Genomic DNA, 20860 nt, shown 5'->3' on the forward strand with positions numbered 1-20860 from the left:
GAATTTACTTATCGTGACCATGCCACGGGATTCGTACCCATAGTCACGATGATTTATTAATCGCGCTAAAGCAAACTTCGAATATTTAAGAGCTGTTTAATTCCTAATACTGCTTTGAGGTATATTGCAAGGTCAAAAGAATTATGGAGAAACGTTGTGGACAGAAGGTAAATTGACGTACGCATCGCTGAATTCGGACGTCAGTTAATTATTCCATCATTTGAGACCCATAAGTTTGGAAAACGGCTATTTGAAGAATCACGAATAATTAGGCTCAGAACTTCTGAAAATCCCTATATGCCTTGTATTTACAAAATCACTCAACCACTGAATGGCAGTATTATAGCTTAACAAAATAAATAAATGGTTTGAACAATTGAACTTCTATCAATTTAAACATTTATAATTTACACGAACACTCACCTAAGCAAATACACTGTCAATTATGGAATACATCATCTTATGCTTAAAATTACAACATCCATCCTCCATTAAAGAATACAGCTTTGGTTAACCTTCACTATGATCACAACTCTAACTGATGCTTAATGAATAACAAACCCAAACAACAAAGATCCGACAGAGATGAAACTTCACTCGAGCCTTAAATGGCAAATCAAACCAACCTGTGGCCAGATCCACCATTATTGACCTTCAAATCCAGTATTAGACTTTAATTTATCAGAATACAAAAGCAAGTTCAGATTTCAGTAGTTAATACTCAAATATAGGCAGCATGTATTTGACAATGAGATATATAGGTTGAGATCCAACTAAACATGTGAAATCAGCTACAATTCTAGTCACGAAATTGCTATGGAGACCATCTGTCCTTAACAGGTTGTAAGTCTTAAACATATCAAAACTAACATCCATTCATGTTCAAAACAGAACAAACAGTCAGTTTACATAATCACAGCAAATAACTTTAAAGAATAACCAACATTTCATTGCAAATCAAAACAGAGGTACAGGTGTGAGATGTGTACCTAAACTCGTAAACAAGCTGAACTTTTGCCAAATAAAGGCTAAGAAAAACAACACGAGATGAATTCAGCAAGATCAATAGCAGGAAACAGAAGAACAGCCTCAAGTCTTAGCTAAACAGCAGAGTGACAACAACGGATTTTTTCAACAACTCTATGCAATTTTGAAGAAAACACAAGTTGAATAGCAAATCAAAACAGAGAAAACAACTTGTGAAAACCTTGATGGAATTTTCAGAGTGTTATCTTTTAAAAATCAGTGTGAAAAATGAAGAAAAAGAGTCTGAAATTTCTGCAGAGTCCATTCTCTAAAATGAATATGCAGGGGTGCTTTATAGAGGGAATATGTGTGCCCTATGAGAGAATGAGAGAGTATTCGGCCAGCTCCATAAAAATCAGGGAATTGGCATCTTTTCAACTGAATTGGACAGCTGTCCTTTGCAGATATTTTTTCTTATTTTTAGCATCTTTTCTTAACCAATTTGGACAGTTGTCCATCATCTATTCTTTTCCTATTTTTCTCATCCCCTTAACTTATGAAATTAACCCCTTTAGACCTCTGATTTACTGCAGTTTAACCCCTTCCAAGCTCTTCTAGAACTTTCCATCGGCTAAAAGAAAGATTCCCTAATTTTCTATTTCATTTACCCCACTAAAGTTCCAATTAATACCAACTAGTGCCTTTACCTCAACTTACTGTCCTCTTTTATCCCATAGAATCAACATTTACTAAACAACAACTAATTAAGCTATCAATTACAAATTAATCACAATCAGCAAACTAGTTGACCTATCAATTAAGCACATGCGTATTTTAAACCATAACCTAATTAATCGATTAAACTTCAAGTAGAACTAAATCAAATAATTATTCAGAAAGCTAAAACATTTTCAATATTAACCTAAGCATGCTGACATTCAAACAGGTGATTACTAACTTTTTTTTTTTTGATAAGGTAAATTAAAAACAGGTGATTACTAACTAAATGCAAGCCTACAATTATTTAGCTAATTTATGAGCGAAACTGATTCAATTAAACTAGGTCAGACAAACCACACGCAATTAAAAAAAATCTTCTGCTTTCAACAAACAAAATCAACAAAAGAATAAGATAAAAAGGGTGAGGGTGTACCTATGGAAGGAAAGACGATTCAATTGACGCGATTTCAACGAGGTTCGGCCGGATTCCGATGGTTCCGAAATGAGCTAAAACTTACATTAATCAATTGCTCTTGACAAAAGCAATTGATCAATGTTAGGGATTAGGAGGATGTGAGTACTGTGGGGTGTGAATTTGAGGGAGATTGGGGTTGTTTGAAGCGGCGGCGGCGGCAAAGGGTCTTGAGGCGGCTAGGGTTCGAGTGAAAGAGATGAGAGGGAATGAAAATGGGGAAATGAACTGGTCTCTTTTGGGCTTGGGGGGGGGGGGGGAGGAGGGGGTTTCGGACAGTTGAATGTAAAATGGGGTTAGCTTTAGGGCCGTTGGATGGGTCTTGATGGACGACTGAGATTCAAAAGGACAAAACGGGGTCGTTTGGGGGTCTTTGGGGCTGGACCGGCTTTAATGGGGTCTGGGTTGGACGAAATTGGAGCAAGATTTGGGCCGCTGATCACTGGCCCAGTTTGAAAACAAACTGTAAAAAGCTTCTTTCTTTCCTTGTCTAAATGTTTTTCTAAATTAACCAATCTAATTCTAATTAAAACTAACTTTGCAAAATTAACCTAATTATCTATTTTTCTAATAATTAACTAATTATTTAACTAACGAATGCATGTAAAGTTACGAATGTATTTTGGTATTTTAGTGTTTGTTTTTACAAATACAATTGAAATCTAAAAATATAAAGATTAAAATATTTTTGTTATTTTTTAAGATTTAAAATGCTACTAAAAATACACCAAACAAAAAAAAGCACAAAACAAATCAGGTAAAATATAGAAAAATTCATAAAATTCTATAAAATAATAAAAAAATTATTTTTTGAGATATATAGGAGTACTTTCATATTTTGGGCAAAAATTACGTGCTCAAATGGAGAATGACACAGTTACCCACAAAAATAAAACTATTTACCCTTGCCTATCCATTTATTTTTCTACCCATCAAACTAATTACATTTCCTACCCATAGTAGTTTTTGTGGGAAAGTTTCCCTTTTTTCTCTAATTTTTTTTAATTTCTATGCTTCTTTTCCTTTTTTTTCTTTATTTTCTCCTTTTCTTTTTTCTCGTTTTCTTCTTATTTTTTTCTTTTTTCCTTTTCTAATTTCATTTAACTTATTTTTTTTATATTCTTTTTCTCTTCATAATCTAATTTCATTTACTGTTTTCACTATTTTTTATACAATAAGAAAAAATAACTGATATAGTAAATATTTGTTCACATTTTTTTAAATATAACTAGTATAATATACATTTTGTCTTTTTCTCATTTTTAAAATTCAATTATTAAACTGAAATAATATCAGTTGTCACTTGATCTAATTCACTGAATATCACACTGACTGTTGCTGAGCACCATAAATTACATAATCAGATTCTAAGAATTAACACGTGATTGCCATGCAAACCTTGATCTCCTTCCATATAAATATCAGTACACACTCTACCATTAGCAGTAACACAACTAGTTATGGAGCAAGAAAATAAAATCTACGGCCACCAATTCTCCATATATACTAGTTAGAATAGAAATGATAATAAAATATTGGAAAATGCAATAAAAGTATAAGTAGCAAAAAATACTTCTAGCGCCATATGATACCAATATGGTATACATATATACCAATAGAGTATATGATTGCTCTAGAATATTGCTACAACTATCTGCGACTATACTACTGTACCAAAACATTAAAGGATGCAATAAAAGTATGAGAAAATTGTATGCTCGCATTGCAAGCTAAATATTCGCAAAGCAACTTGCTCATTCTGTATATTAACAGGGTATATAGTTGTATGGGGTCGTTCCAACAATTGCCTATAACTATAAAAACTATTACATAATACACATAATCTATGTTCATCGACACAAAAAAATTTCAGCACTGCAAATCATGTTTATATAAATAATTTAATAATAGTAATCACTTAAAAATGAAGCTAAAACAACCAAAAAAAATGTTCAAACTACCATATGATACCAATATGGTATATAATTATACCAATATGGTATATATCTTTACTGGTTAATTTCCGGCAACTGTATGACTATACTACTATTACATAACACACATGCATAAAGAGAAAAATTAAAAAATAGTGTATCACATATTAATATAATAAAGTATTTCAAGATAGTGTACTATATTACTATTATTAAAAGAAAATCAAATAGTGTACTAATTAAATGCAACTAATACAACCAAAAAATGATTCAACTAGCATATGATACCAATATAGTATATAACTATACTAATAGGGTATATAGTTGTACGGGGTCGTTTCAATAACTGCATATAAATATAAAAACTATTATATAATATTATAATACACAAAATCTATGTCCATAGGTACAAGAAAATCCAACACAGCAAAACATGATCATATAAATCATTTCAGAATAGAATTCACTTAAAAATGCAGCTAAAACAACCAAAAAATATTTCAACTGCCATATGATACCAACATGACATATAATTATACCAATAGGGTATACATTTCTACTAATTAATTCCAGAAAACTATATATGACTATACTACTATTACATAATACACATGCATAAAGAGAAAAATTAAAAAATAGTGTACCACATATTAATATAAGAATGTATTTCAAGATATTGTATTATAATACTATTATATAAAACAAACACATAAAGAAAAAATCAAAATGATTACATAATACACATGCATAAAGGAAAATTAAAAAAATTCAAGATACTGTACTATTATATTATTACTAAAAAAATTAAATAGTGTACCAATTAAATGTAGCTAATACAACAAAAAAATATTCCAACTAACTTATGATACTAGTATAGTATATAGCTATACCAATAGGGTATACAATTGTACGCAAAGAATTTAATTTTTTTTAAAAAAATTCAATTATTAAACTGAAATAATATCAGTTGTCACATAATCTAATTAACTCAATGAGAACTTATGCAATGAATAATACCTCCATGGAATTCCATTAATGTTAATAAATATTATTATTTATTTATTGAAAATGTGGACAACAATTGAACAAAAATTCATGACAATCCTTTTGAAATTGTGGTATGCACGACAACCGGGAGTTTCTCCGATCAACTTATTCCTCTTGTCCATTTTTCTCACTGCGAATATCCTATTTCATTTTTATTTTTATTTTTCAAATAATTATTAATATATATTTCTACATTCAAAGTACATATCATTGATGGAAAGATAGTCAAAAATAATGTGATTCAAGTCATAAAATAAAACAAAAAGGGGAATAGATTTGCATTTTCCACATGCCCCTCACATGGGTTAAAGCAAATTAAAGGGGAAATAGAAAATTGAATAGTCGGGTAATAAGTTTGTGGTGTATAAGTAGGAATTGTAATTAATTTTTAAGTGGGCAACACCGGGTAATTATTTTGGCCTTGATGGGCATTATGCGTTATTTCCTCTTAATCAAATCATGTACAGAAAATATTCGATTGTACGTAGTCTTTTCCATTCAATATCGGAATCAAAGAAACTTTACTCCCTGCATAAAACTACCAAGAATAAAAACTGAAAATTTGATGTTCATCACTAGGAGTCTCTGTATAATGGCTGTGGGTTCCATTTGAGATGCAAGTTCAGTTTCCCTGATTTAGACTCGGATAATTCGAAGGTGTCTTTATATTCACCTTCCATTAGAACCCTTGTTAAAGTCAGTATGCATTTTCCCATGAAATCCTGTACCAACAAAAACAAAGTTGAGAAAATCGAAAAGAGAGGTTTCCGATAGACCCTCGGCTAAAGACCACATGCTAAGGGAGATGATACTAACTAATGACTACTTATCGAAGCACCAATCAAAAGCACTCACGTAACAAGTTAACTTCGGCTAAAGAAAACATCATATCAACAAAAGTTGGTATCTAAATATGTTAAATTAAGAAAGTGCTTAATGATATTTTGAGCGAGAACGAAAATAGTCACAGGGTAATCATATGGAAGTTATTAAAGGACATGTACTCTTACCTTTCCAAATGTGTCATGGTCCCAGACTTCCACAATTAGCATATCATGTAATCCATCCTCAACAACAAAGTCAAAAGTCTGATTCCAAACTGGATTTAGGCTTTCATTTACGACCTAAGGGAAACAGATAATCAGTGTTATATATATTTTTTGGTAAGTGATAATTAGTATTATATCTAGTTATGAATGAAGAGTATCAAGGCAAGTTACTCTAAAAAAGGATAATTAACATTAGATGTGCTCAGATGTTGTGACATGGACAGTGAAGATTCATATAGCCGACCCCAACGTCTTTTGGATTATGGTGTAGTTGTTGTAAGTAACATTCAGCACTATATCTAGTTATGGATAATGAGTATCAAGGCAAATTACACTAAACAAGGATACTTTACATCATATGAGCTCAAATGTTGTTCATGGACAGTGAAGATTCATATAGCTGACCTCAACTTGCTTTGGATTACGGTGTAGTTGTTGTAAGTAACATTCAGCACTATATCTAGTTATGAATGATGAGTATCAAGACAAATTACACTAAAACAAGGATAATACGAACTTTGTGGTTTCCATAGACTAAATATTAGCAGAGGCAGATCCAAAATTTGAACCTTAAGGTTCGAGTTCGGGTTTCTATTTTTTTATGAGTTCTTCAAGATCGGGATTCTACCACAATTCATTTGATTTACTGGGTTCGAAATCGATTGTTTGTACTTATCTAGTGTATTCTTTTAACACAAGGGTCCGAGCCAAAGCTAGTGGGTTCTGATGAACCCATATCTATAACTCTACATCCAACCCTGAATATTAGGAGGACAAGAGGAAAAGTTAAAAATCTAGATCCAAAAATGAGAATTGCGGCATATTGTTTCTTTTCTTACTTACCAAAGAAGGAAAGAAATTATTTACTGAATTTACTGAGAAGCCAACAGTTAAATAAGAAGAAGAAAGGATACCCTGGTTTTGTTCTTGATTTGCGCCTTCTTCATAATCAGCACGGCGTAGGGGTCAGCTTTCCCCCCTATATCAGCTGGGGGCAGGTCATCAGCTGATATCACAGTAACAGAAAGTACCCCTCGTACTATTACTTCCCTTCTTTTGCTGATTTCACCTCCATTTGGACTAGTTTCGTTTCCTTCTGCCCCATTTTTAAGAACTCTCTCTAATGAAGTCATTGTCTCAGTCTGAGAAAAAGGGTTAGTTAACCCATTCTTCATGCCAATAGGACAATACAATAGCTCCAAATGCACCTAACCAAAGATAATGAGAAGAGTTCAGACGGAGAGCACACAACCTATTCTACGTGTTCTGCTCAAAATATCAAGAGAGAACTATATTTTCCTACATAGGACTAAAGAAATGGCGATCGAGAATATATAGAGTTTTGATGAGGTCTAGAGCCATAAGGGAAAGGAAATCACTGCCTATAATTTTCCTACATAGGACTAAAGAAACGGCAATCGAGACCATATCTATTATTCACAGCACTATCGGTGCCACTCATTTTGAACAGTAAAATGCTGTTTAATTTAGTTGTTGCTGAAAATATCACTATTCCAGTATTTGGATTTTTTGCACATATATTTCCATCAGATTTCCGAGTGCTATGTACGTGTATTTCCAGCTACTGTAGAATCTATCGAAACATGGCCAAGGAAAGTAAAGGGAGTTGCAGCCGTCACCTGGCCCCTATTTTTCTGGTCTCTCTGAATCTCCAAATCTTTCACCAACTTCAACCAGATATCCTTTACTTTACCTGGCTCAAGCTCATTCAAACGGATATGGGCACATCCAAGTAGTTCAGCTGACTGAAGCCCTTCATCGTCATAGATTTTTACCACCAAGTGTTGTGTCAGTGGATCTTCAACTACGAACTCAAAATGCTCATTCCAGATTGGGTTCAAATCGTTGTTCTGAAAAAGAACATTATTTACTTTAATCTTAATTTGATCAAATGAATTAAAGAAACTTTTCCAGGGAAACAGATGAGTAACTTACAATTATTTTGCTCTTCTTCATTCTATCTCGTATAGGGCGTACATATAATACAGCAAAAGGATCAGATTTTCCAATGAGGTCTTTATTTGTTAACTCCTTTGCTTGAATAAGTTTCACCTCCAATACTCCAGTAGGCTTCAGTTCAAGATCACTGGTACGAGAAAATAGAATGTCAATAAGGATTTTACAGCTCCAATCAAAACATGAGATAATTACGAAATTGCATGAGATAACATTTTGACTTTTCTAGCTCAATGCAAAATGGACGGAAGTCCAATATAAGTCGAGGGAACTACTCTCCAAAACTTAATCCAAAATTCTGTCTTTGGAAATCTTATATTTGGAAAGGTCCTTCTGAGGTTCAACGAGAATATAAATGTGTTCGATTGGACCCAAAACTGGGAAGGCAGCGCAAAGATAAATTAGGTGGTGAAACTGAGATCGTTCAAAGAATCCGTTGTTAATTTCAATACCTATAATCCCCAGGTAAAATGGGAATAACTTTTCGAACCGGCCATGTGATAGAGTCTTCAATAGCATCCCGGATGGTTCCCTGGAGAAATAAAATTCATTTTAGCACACCTAGAGTGTAGTAAATCATAACTAACATTTGTTAAGAATTCCATTTTCTGATTGCATAAAAAAGTTCAAGTTCATGCAAACAACTCAAAGCAGAAAACCCGTTGTTCCTCTCTTTTCTCAAATGAGAATAAGTGGTGAAGTTCGCCCAAACCTCAATTGCATCAGAAAGGCCAGGAATTGCTGTCATGTCACCACCAATTACTTTAAGCGTAAAATCCAGCTTTTTCTGCAAGCAAAGAAATTTATTTTGTCATTTTTCCTTTAGAGTTTAGGTGTGAGATATGCATGTGAGTAGTCTTGTCCCGGTGAGAGTAAGTGCCATTTGCACAGACGCGGGCAATGTAGAACTAAGATAGTAGATGCGCCTGCTCCCTCTGGTCTTGCTTGAATTATATAAGTAGTTGAGAATTTTTTTATGAATGTATATTTATATTAAGTTCAAACCCATTGCCACAAAAGAGGGGTGGGTGCAATGATCAGCACCCACTGAATGTAAATCCTGACAGCCTTTTGTGTACACACATAAGATGCATATTGGAATGTTGTGTAGCAAGATACATACTTGAATTATCTTGAATATCAACATCCAAATTTAAATAGACACGTGACAAATCCTTGAATTGTTGACCGAGTTAATACTCAATCACTCAGAATCTATTTTTAATTCAAAATAAAATAAAAAGACTTAGTTTTAATTCGGGATTGTGTAAATAACATGCTTAATTTTTTTTATTTTAAGTATCAACACCATGCTTAAATTGTTTAAGGATAAGTATCAATAACATGCTTAAGTTGATTTCTGTGCATGTATGTGCTATGTTGCGCAGACTCTCCAAAATAATGCCGCACCTCCAAAAATACACTACTTTTGGAGGATCCGACACGCACCCGGCAATATTTTTGGAGAATCCAAGCAACATAGTATACGTGCACAAAGTGATACACATGCAAATGAAAGATAAAAAAAAAAGTTGAAGTTTATACAACACCTTCTGCCTCAGAGAGTAACATACAGCTCCAAAGCAAGGAAACTCATCAACAAGTGGCCTGAAGATCAGCCTAAAAATACCAGTAAACCCAATGTTTTTCACCTAAATGAAAACAGATCAATAATCACTTTAAAATCATTTTCATAAAAGTTAGCATGATGCAAATATTTCAGGAACTAAAATAGAAATTTGCATGGATAAATTAGTGACGGCGTTAAAAGGGACAAGTAGTCGGAAAAAGTAATGGCTATTTTTCCAAGACAGAGTCATGGAAAAAGTAGAATATACAAGAAAATATTCACTGCAAAATACAAGAGTAGGAGAAGGTTTACGCAGATAGTTGAGAAAACTCTTTAGTGCCTTGACAGCAAAACAGAACAATGAGAAAGCACATATTTGAAGTTACACCAAAGCTCTTAACATGACGCTTGTGGACAAATTTAAAAGACAACAAACTACATCAAGATAATACCATAGTTGCTTCTGTAGCTAGTAGCTATAACAAATTGAGTTGGCAAATTACACTGGCAGAAAAAAGTGGTCGACATCGAACAAAACAATCCGGCTTTCATGAAGTTACTTGATACTTTTGGAAGAAAAAAAAGAAGTTTTCACGAAGTGAAAATGAAACAAAACAGTAAGATGTATATATTATAAGTATCTTCATTTCTTCAATCTTAAAGCGTGCAACTCTTTAGATTAATCTTAAGGAAGTATTGCAGGGAATATAAGGACATTAACTTTTCATTTTGTAGTCAGTCCAACAAAAAACACAAGCATGAGTATGTCCATGCAAATCATATGGGATAACCTGCAAGCGTAAAGCATAAATACAAACTAGTTAAGCTAAAACAGTTGTTTGCTCCACAACTAATTCCAGTAAGAACATAAATACAAACTAGTTAAGCTAAAACAGTTGTTTGCTCCACAACTAATTCCAGTAAGACCTTCAATTTGAGTAATTCGCGGAGAAAAATAATAAAATTTGCACCTCAGCAGAAATTAGGACCATATCATGTGGAGCAGTTAAAGTATGCGGCACAGCTCTGAGGTGCAATTAATTACCTGGACTGGTAATGCTACACCAACATAAGTCTTGATATCGAGTATTATGCTTGGGTTCCCATCCCATTGCATCTCTAATTCCATGGTAATACCCTCACTTCCATCTTCAATAATAGAAATCCCTGCAATGAAACATCTATATGAGACCAAGCATTTGTTAAATATCACATGATTCATCCTCACAAGCAATGTTTTTTATTAAGGAGTAAACTGAGACTAGAAGCGACGTCCCCACAATAGCTCTATGAGGTTCGGATGTTTTTTATACCCCTGTCAATCTCAACTTATTTGCCACATTTTGACTTCTCAAAGAGGTTAGAAATAGCAGGGAAATGTCATGCTGCTTCAAATAAGCACATGAAAAAGAACTAGAGGACTGATAAGCTCGTCCATATGCATAAGTGACTCCTAAAACCTTTTGGTAATACAATATGCAAGAGCTTTGAATAGTTAAAGAAAGTAGAACATGATCAAACTTTTGGTTGGTAGAACAAACATATCAGGTAAGAGGAAGTAAATTCTAGTTTAAGCAAAACAAAAAGAACATAGGACAAATGTTTTGGAACAAAGGGACTGCATAACATACATTCTTTCTCTTCTCCTATATCATGACCAATTTATAGTGTTTGTAACTCTTAGTAAATGATTGCATGCATATCATCTAGCAAATGGCAATCAACAGACTCAATCTATGCATCCAATTCCAAAAGTTAGTAAAATTGAACGAATAAGTAATTACCGACCATACACATATACACACAAATAGATAAAGCTAAAACGCTGGAATGAGTTGAGACACCTGAGGCATGTAATAACAGCCATCATCTAACCTGTGAATTGTGGAGCAACTGTACCAAGAGTGAACTTTGAAAATTTTAATGACGCCAAAATCACAGGCCTATATTGTTCCAAAACTGGCTCCACACTTGACTTTACCAGTTCTGATGCTGCCTGAATTACGATATAACCACACCAACTCAATTAGCAACAAAGAAGTCCCAACAATCAGAACTTAGGGGAAAAAATAGAAAATTGCAGAATCCCAATAGAGTGGAAAATAAACTATTTATAGACATTGAACCTAACCTCATCCACATATGGCCAGATCTTTTCAAGATGAGAATTAAGCCACTTCAACTGTAAGAACAAAATTGAAAAATTAAAAAGCTCACTTCTTTTCCACACAACAAACTAAATCACATGTATTATAGATAGACATTAAACATAGTCAATCCACAAAGGGACAGTCTAGTAACCAAAGACCATAATCCGAACCACAATGCACGAATTTTATCTAAATCATCTTATGGTCACCATGCACCCCAAAAACAAATAAGGAAATTAATGGTGTTTTTGGTATGACGGAGAATATTTTCCGAAATTTGCCAAAAAATATTTTCTACGGAAAATATTTCCACTAGGAGGGGGGAGGGGAAGACAATTATCTCAAACATCTACACGACTACACATTATTATCAATCTTTACTGTCAAATATTTTCATCAAAGCACTATCCAATTTGCTAATTCAATCTTCAAGAAATCTTTCTTTCCAGAAAATTTTCCATTTCCCAACCAAACACCGATTGTTTTTTTTCAGAAAATGAATAAATTAGCAAATTTCTGAAAAATGACTTCCATTATACCAAGCACACCCTAAAGATAAGTTAAAGACTTCACCTTTTTCTGATTATCTCAACTCTTAACTTCATATCTCTAATTTAACCGACACCTAGACGTTATTATCAATCGTTATTACTCAAAACTTTTCACCAAAACATTATCAGATTTGCATATTATTATCACTCTTCAATAATATTTTTTTTTTGGGGAAGGGTTGTTCTCTTACTATCTTCCGCTATCTTGTTGTTGTTACTGCTTGTTGCTATTTCTTCCATCTATTTTTCTGGTTCTTACATTGTTGGTATCATTTTTTTCTGGCCTTTGTTGTTGATTATTGCTTGTTTCTATTGTTTTTTTCATCATCGCGGGCCGAGTATCTTTCGGAAACAAACAGGATACCCTCCAGACCCCACTTGTTCAATAATGTTTTTTTTTTCAAAAAAAAGACTTTCGTCCTACCAAACACGCCCTAAAGAGAAGCTAAGGATTTCACCTTTTGCTGATTGGAAAAAACAACCCAAGAAGGGTATTGTTCTGGTGTGAAGATCTTTCTCGAATCATCCACTGTCATTCTAGCAAATGCAGCAATTCCACTAGCCTTTACAATTCAGCCAAAAAAAACACATAAATAGGAAAAACAAACCCCAGAAATGAAAAATAACTAAAAATCCAAACGTTGAAGTAAAAATAGCAAAAGACTATTGTTGACTTACCAGTTCAGTACGGTATTTAGATCTTGCATTTTCTGATTTAACAAAAGCAATTATTATAGCAAGTCCAAATGTAACACCAATCACAAGCCCTAAAATAAATGACATTTTTTCCCTTCTTCTTGAATTCTCCTCTTCCTTGTTCCAGATTTTTGTGATGAAAGTGAAAGTGAAAACTGTTGAAAAGATCTAAAAGGTGAGATTTTTAATCTGTATTTTGGAGTTTTCTTCTGGTGGGGTTCTTCCAACAGGGAATTCTTTTTTAAAAGGATAAAAAAAAAAATAGTATCTTGATATTCAATGAAACTGAAAATTGTTGGAAAATGTACTCAAAGGTGGGACTTTGAACCTGTTTTGGGTTTTTTTTTTTTCAAGAAAAAGAAGAAACTGATATCTGTAGAGCTAGAAGTTTTATTTTTTTTATTTTTCTTTCTAGTAATAGTCAAAGATTAGAGCGGCCATAACCGGCCAAAGACACATTTCGAAGTGTCCAAAGCAAAAGTTGCGAAAAGAAAGGAGGAATGTCATTTTCGGACAGGTGAGTTGACTATTAGTGGGACCAAAATTTCGCCATTTATCTTTTGCCAAGTGATCAAATTATATAGTAATTCATCTTTGTTGATCTTTTATATTTATAATATTCTACTAATTGTTTTATAAAACCGTACATTTCTGTCATAGGTTTATGAATTTGAAATTAGTGATTACTTATAATTATTGTCTAATATAAGCTAGTGTTTTAATATAAATTTGGTTGAAATTTAAAAAAAAATAATTAAAAATAAGATGAAAAATTATTTTCGGAAGCTGAAATTGAGTTTGGACAAGCTTTTTCTTTGAAAAGAAGTTAAAGTTTTATGAGTAGAAAATTCTGAAAACATGAAAAACTAGTCTAAACGACTTTTTAAAACTTGAAAAATTTATTTTCAAAAACTGCCAAAAACTGGTTATTTTTTATAACCAAACAATATTTGTAATTTTCTTTTTTGAAAAAAGCTCATGGCCAAAAGGGAGCAAGTTTTTTTTCTTCCTCCAAGTTAACTATTGTATAAGAATTACTACTCCCTCCGGTTCACAATAAGTGACCAATTTGATTTGGACACACACATTAAGAAAATACAAAATTCTAGATAAAAATAGTTGGTGTGACTAAACTATCCTTAATTAAATGTCGCAACATAGTTAATGTGAGGAGTAAAAGACTTTTTACTATTTTAGGGATACGTACATAAGGGTAATTTTGGAAAAATAAATTAAATTTTTTTTATTATATAAATAGATATTTATTTTGAACTAAAATTAAAAAATAAATTGATCATTTATCGAGGATGAGATGTAGTATCTGCTAACAACTACTCCTAGAGGTCTTTGATAAATGCACATCTGCTTTTAAAAGGCCTTTTGTTGCAATGATAGATATATATGGCATAGTTCTTTCTTTTCCTTTTTTATTACTGTAATAGGTAAACACTGGTATCACACTTTATGGTATTATATTTGTTTTATTTTACGTGACACTATTTTTTATTAATATATTTTAAAATCAACGACACCTTAATATATTTGGAAACTGTTAACTAACTTCCAATTTACTCTTAATGTTATGCTTTTTTATACGGGGCGGATCTATCTTATGAGGTAGTGGTACCACGGCACCCGCTCTCTTCGCTAAAATTCTTACTATGTACATAATATCTCTGTGAAGAAACGTATATATCGATATAGTGGCACCCAAAAGTCACAAAGTGGAAGCGGGTGTCATTGGTTTAGCTTTCCCTTTGAAGACTTTCTTTGGCCTCATGAATGCAAGTTCGATTCACTGTTGGAGTAGCTCCTTTGATTTTTCATTTTTTCTACTTATTAAGACTTCCTTTATTTTCAGTTGATCCCTAGGGCCTCACCTCTTTTCCTTCTTTTTCGGCTCTTTCCTTCCTTTTTTACCTTTTATTACTTGCTAAGCCTCTCTTCTTCATTTTTTTTTTATTTCAGTCCTCATTTTGTTTCTATCATTATATCTTACTTTATGAATAATTATTTTCTATAGGTAATTTGAATTGATTTTAATTAGCATATAATTTTTTTTATTTTTAATGAAACGATATTAATTTATATATTGGAATATAATTTGAGCAATATCTTCTATTGGATTTTGAAAAAAAATTAAATGGCTTGATTGATAGTCGTTTTGAGTCGAATATTATAGGTTGAATGTTGAAGGTTTTTCTTTGAAAATAATTGTCATATAACTCAACAATTAAGATGGAAAAATAAACAAAGAACAATACAAGTAAATTAATCTAGTCAAACAAAGAATATATAGTGTAGTTAAGCTACTCTTTAAGCAAATATTTATATTGGAGGCGCTCTTTCATGAAATGTTATTTTTCTTTTGTATTTTTATTTAGAATGTGTTTAAATTAAGCGTTAAAAATTTGAACTAAAATCGAATCTATTTGCTTTGTGAATGAAAGGCCTATTCAAATTAACCAGTAACTAAGCGAACCGACCCATTATTTCTAATGTGTCTTTGTAGCAACTGACATGTATATTGTATGCATAACTCTGATGACCCAAAATGTCATCTTTAAATTTAATAATTAATTTTGTGTTCTAACACCTCGAAAGTACTATTTATCATTCCTCGACTTGCGTGCGCAGTCCGTAAAATTTTTCGGAAAGTTTTCAGTTGAAAATTGGATTAAAACATGAATTAGAGCTTTAAAACTTAACTGAGTTGACTTTGATCAACATTTTGAGCAAACGGACTCGGATCAGTATTTTGACAGTTCTGGTAGGTACGTATCATGATTTGGGACTTAGGCGTATGCCCGGAATCAAATTCCGAGGTCCCTAACCCGAGATATGGAATTTTGATGAAAAACTAAAAGTTTAAGTTCAAATAGTGACCGGATATCAAATTATATGCAAACGACCCCGGAATATAATTTTGATGATTCCAACAGCTCCGTATGGTAATTTTGGACTTAGGAGTGTGATCGAAATTTTATTTAGAAGTCCATAGTAGAATTAGGCTTGAAATGCCAAAAGTTGAATTTTTGGGAAGTTTGACCAGGGGTTGACTTTTTGATATCGAGGTCGAAATTTGATTCTGGAAATTGGAATAGGTATTTTATGTCATTTATGACTTGTGTGCAAAATTTAAAATCATTCCGAATTGATTTGATGTATTTCGGCACAAGATATAGAATTTGAAAGTTCAAAGTTCGTAGATTTTGATTTGAGGTGCGATTCGTCGTTTTGATGTTGTTTGATGTGGTTTGATGCCTCGAATAAGTTCGTATTGTATTTTAGGATATGTTGGTATAATTGGTTAAGGTCCTAAGGGTCTCGGGTGGATTTCGGAAGGTAAACAGAATGGATTTCGGACAAAGAAGGCTGCTGGAAATTTCTGTTGCAAAAATTTCGCTAGAAATTGCGAAATTTCTGGTGCGTGGAGCCAAATTTGGAATCTTATATCTCGCAAACTATAAGGAATAAGAAACTATTCAAAACATGAAAGTTGTAACCCTTTGATTCTAGTTTCCAGAAAGTTAAACCATTCATTATTTGGACATTTGTACAGAAAGTTATGATGGATTGAATGAAGGATGGTATAACAGTTTCACCAGAAATTTCGCCAGAAATTTCTGATGTGCGGAGTCGATTTTGGAAGCTTATATCTCGAAATTCATAAGGAATCGAAAACTTTTCAAAAATGAAAGTTGTAGTCATTTGATTCTAGTTTCCAGAAAGTTAAACCATTCATCATTTGGACATTTGTACATAACGTTATGATCGATTGAAGGAAGGCTAGTAGAGCAGTTTCTGGTGGACTTTTAGTGACGAAAAATGGACTTTTAGTGACGGAAAATGGACTTTTAGTGACGGATTTCGTTTTGAATATTTGGAGCACGGTTCTTGGGCGATATTTGGGCAATTTTTACGGTAAAACATTGGGGTAAGTGTTCCTTATCCTATATTGATTATATTTCATGATTTCATACTCATTTACATCATGAATCCGTGAATTTATGGAAGAAAAATCAAGATTTTTGCAAAATCTTTCAAAAATAAAAATTTAAGATTTGGAGGTAGAGTTATTATCGGAATTTGATAAAATTGGTATGGGTGGACTCGTAATTGAATGGGTTGTCGGATTTTGTAAGTTTCGCTGGATTCCGAGATGTGGGCCCTACGGGCAAATTTTGAGCTAATTTCGGATTTTATTGAAAATGTAATATTTTCTTATGAAATTGATTACTATAATTTTTGTTGACTGTATCGAATTAATTATGACTAGATACAAGTCGATCGAAGTCGAAAAACCGAGGAAAAATCATAATACTTGGTTAAATTGGAGCAAGTCGAGGTAAGTGACTTGTCTAACCTTGTGTGGGAAAAATTCCCCCTAGGATTGATTGGCACTAGGATTGATTGGCACTAGGAATTCCCCCTAGAAATTCCCCCTAGGATTGTATGGGGGAAATTCCCCCTAGACTTTATTTAACGGAAATTATTTAGAAGGAGTAAATGAAAAGTTTCGATTGGCACGATGTGCATATTACTTGTGATTCAGAACCGAGGACGAGATCCTCGCATTTTAATATAAACTGATATGTTTAAACGAGGCTACGAGATGCGGTGGAAGTTATATAAGGACGAGATCCTTGTGAGGGAAATTATTGTGTTTAAGTTCTCCCTTGTGAAAGTTGGTATCAGAGCACTAGGTTCATAGGTGTCATGAGTCACAAGCAGGTTTAATAGAGTCTTGCAGATCGGTACGGAGACGTCTGTACTTATCTTCGAGAGGCTATGGAACTGTTAGAAAATATTCACTTCTTTGATTCCTTATCGTGCGGCATTGATTTAGCTTGAAACATATATCTTATATTCTTTTGTATCCACTCGTGTATGATATTGCGCACTCGGTATCAGTTGTGCGTCGACGGTTCGTGATGCTGCATATGGACTACGAGGGAGCCAGAGATGCTCAAACATTGCCTCAACGTGTGGTTCCGACTGAAGATGCAGGCGTATTGAGAGATCACCTAGTGAATCATATGGGGGCTGCAACGAACGTTGGCGTCTGGTTGATTTATACGAGTTGTGAAGGTTATTATTGTGGATCATCGAACATTGTGACCTATGACTTCGTGCCGAATGGGGGGAGTCCACTATCAATGGGTGGATTGCGGGGTCATGAGTTGTATCAGCTTTGGCCTGAAATGTATATATGTGGTACTGTAAGGTTCCCTAAAATTTACACATGTTTAAGGCCTGAGATTTTGTGGAGGATAAGGTTGGTATTTGCGTTATAGAAACAACTCTAAATTACATAAGGTCTACTCAGTGTGGATATTACGATTGCGGATTTTGGGGTGCTTCTGATGAAGTACAGTTGTTGACGAGATTCTGGATTATGTGGTTCGTGACAAGATTTGTCTGTATGGAGCTCTACTTTTGTGATCGTTGTGTATAAATAGGGGTAAGAGTTACCCCAAAGAAGAATCGAAGAGTATGTTAAGAAATGGGTTATCTCAACAGTGTTGAGTCAGCATAACAAAAGAAGAAATTTGCCTTGGGAGAGATAATTCTCCACCGGTGTTCATGGCAAGACTATGAAGAGGTAGACCAGCCAATGCAACACCGCCCACATGGCTCAGTTCTCAGAAATGTTTTTGAAACGAGATTTTTGTTAACATGAAGTTAATTGACGATTTAGTAGTTGATTATGAACAACTATTAAGACTAGATTGACCTAGAAAGGTGCTCCATTCATATGGACCGAGGAATGTGAGGAGAGCTTCCAAAAGCTGAAGACAACTTTGACTACAGCCCCAATGTTGGTATTACCTATAGGTTCAGGGTCTTATATTATGTATTGTGATGCGTCGCGTATTGACCTCGGCGCAGTGTTGATGCAAGACGATAGGGTGATTGCCTATGCGTCCAGACACTTAAAGGTGCATGAGAAGAATTATCTTGTACACAACCTCGAGTTAGCAGCTATTGTTCATGCCTTAAAGATTTGGTGGCATTATTTGTACGGTGTCCATTGCGAGGTCTACACCGATCACCGAAGTCTACAACATCTGTTTAAACAGAAGAATCTTAATTTGTGGCAGGGGAGATGGTTGGAGTTGCTTAAGGATTATGATATCACCATTCTCTATCATCATAGGAAGGCCAATGTAGTGGCCGATGCCTTGAGTCATAAGGCGGAGAGTTTGGGCAATTTAGTATATTTACCGGTAGCAGAGAGGCCTTTAGCCTTGGATGTTCAGGCCTTGGCCAACCAGTTTGTTAGACTGGATATTTCCGAGTTGAGCCAAATTTTGGCTTGTGTGGTTTCTCAGTCTTCTCTTTATGACCGTATTAGGGAGCGTCAGTATGATGACCCACATCTGTTTGTCCTTAAGGACACAGTTCAGTACGGCGATGCCAAGGAAGTCACTATTGGAGATGAAGATGTATTACGGATGCAGGGAAGGCTATGTGTGCCAAATGTAGATGGTTTGCGCTACTTGATTTTCCAGGAGGCTCATAGTTCGCGGTACTCCATTCATCCGGGTGCTGCAAAGATGTATCAAGACTTGAGACAGCACTATTGGTATAAGCGGATGAAGAAAGACATAGTGGAATATGTAGCTCGGTGCCTAAATTGTCAGCAGGTGAAATATGAGCATCAATGACCGGGTGGATTGCTTCAGAAGTTGGAAATTCCAGAATGGAAATGGGAGCGAATCACTATAGATTTCGTTGTTGGGCTCCCACGGACTCGGAGGAAGTTCGATGCAGTTTGGGTGATTGTGGATAGATAGACCAAGTCAGCTCATTTTATTCCTGTGATTACTACTTACTCTTTAGAGCAGCTGGCTCAGGTATATATTCGCGAGATTGTCAGACTTCACAGTGTACCAGTATCTATCATCTCTGACCGGGGTACATAGTTTACCTCACATTTTTGGAGGGTTGTACATCGAGAGTTGGGTACTCATGTGACATTGAGTACAACATTTCACCCTCAGATGGACGGGCAGTCCGAACGCACTATTCAGATACTAAAGGATATGTTTCATGCGTGTGTGATAGATTTTTGGGGTGCTTGGGATCAGTTCTTACCACTTGCAAAGTTTGCTTACAATAACAGTTGCCAGTCAAGCATTCAGATGGCTCCGTATAAGGCCTTGTATGGTAGGCGGTTCCGGTCCCCAGTGGGTTGGTTTGAACCGGGCGAGGTTAGGCTATTGGGTACATACTTGGTTTAGGATGCCTTGGAAAAGGTTAAGTTGATTCAGGATTGACTTCGTATAGCCCAATCTAGACAGAAGAGTTATGCGAATCGGAAGGTTCGTGATGTTGCATTCATGGTTGGTGAGCAGGTATTGCTCCGGATTTCGCCTATGAAGGGTGTGATGAATTTCGGAAAGAAGGGCAAGTTGAGCCCTAGGTATATTGGGCCTTTTGAGATTCTTGAGAGACTTGGAGATGTGGCTTACAAACTTGCACTACCACCTAGTCTCTCTGCGGTTCATCCAATATTCCATATTTCCATGCTTCGGAAATATCACGGCGATTCGTTTCATATGTTAGACTTCAGTTCGGTTCTGTTGGACAAGGATCTATTTTATGTTGAGGAACCAGTGGCTATTTTGGATAGACAGGTTCGAAAGCTGAGGTCAAAGAACATTACTTCCGTGAAGGTTCAGTGGAGGGGTCATCCGTTCTAAGAGGCTACTTGGGAGATCG

General features: G+C 34.5%; 1 protein-coding gene and 1 long non-coding RNA gene across 2 annotated transcripts; both read right to left on the bottom strand.

The window, feature by feature from the left end:
• Window positions 1-364: 364 nt before the first annotated feature.
• Window positions 365-2407, bottom strand: LOC104099094 (uncharacterized). Its single transcript, XR_011408298.1, has 2 exons — window positions 2120-2407; window positions 365-652 (listed from the first exon to the last, which is right to left on the bottom strand). It is a non-coding gene; the product is annotated as an uncharacterized lncRNA (long non-coding RNA).
• Window positions 2408-5549: 3142 nt separating this feature from the next.
• LOC104105203 (synaptotagmin-5-like) lies at window positions 5550-13608 on the bottom strand. The gene is made up of 13 exons (XM_009613456.4): window positions 13115-13608; window positions 12895-12999; window positions 11867-11917; window positions 11611-11731; window positions 10781-10902; window positions 9716-9817; window positions 8878-8952; window positions 8618-8697; window positions 8145-8295; window positions 7829-8059; window positions 7103-7396; window positions 6150-6263; window positions 5550-5861 (listed from the first exon to the last, which is right to left on the bottom strand). Exons 1-13 carry the CDS (start codon window positions 13217-13219, stop codon window positions 5715-5717), a joined length of 1698 nt encoding a protein of 565 aa, XP_009611751.1. The 5' UTR covers window positions 13220-13608; the 3' UTR covers window positions 5550-5714.
• Between the last annotated feature and the right edge of the window lie 7252 nt (window positions 13609-20860).

This window comes from Nicotiana tomentosiformis, chromosome 6 (genome assembly GCF_000390325.3).
Source record: "Nicotiana tomentosiformis chromosome 6, ASM39032v3, whole genome shotgun sequence".
NCBI classification, from domain to species: Eukaryota; Viridiplantae; Streptophyta; class Magnoliopsida; order Solanales; family Solanaceae; genus Nicotiana; species Nicotiana tomentosiformis.

Coding starts and splice junctions, on each gene's coding strand:
- LOC104105203 (XM_009613456.4), bottom strand. CDS start 13,219: ATGTCATTTATTTTAGGGCTTGTGATTGGTGTTACATTTGGACTTGCT. Junction 9,818..10,780: donor GTGTAGCATTACCAGTCCAG/GTAATTAATTGC, acceptor GTTTTCATTTAG/GTGAAAAACATTGGGTTTAC. Junction 8,698..8,877: donor GCCTTTCTGATGCAATTGAG/GTTTGGGCGAAC, acceptor TTATTTCTCCAG/GGAACCATCCGGGATGCTAT.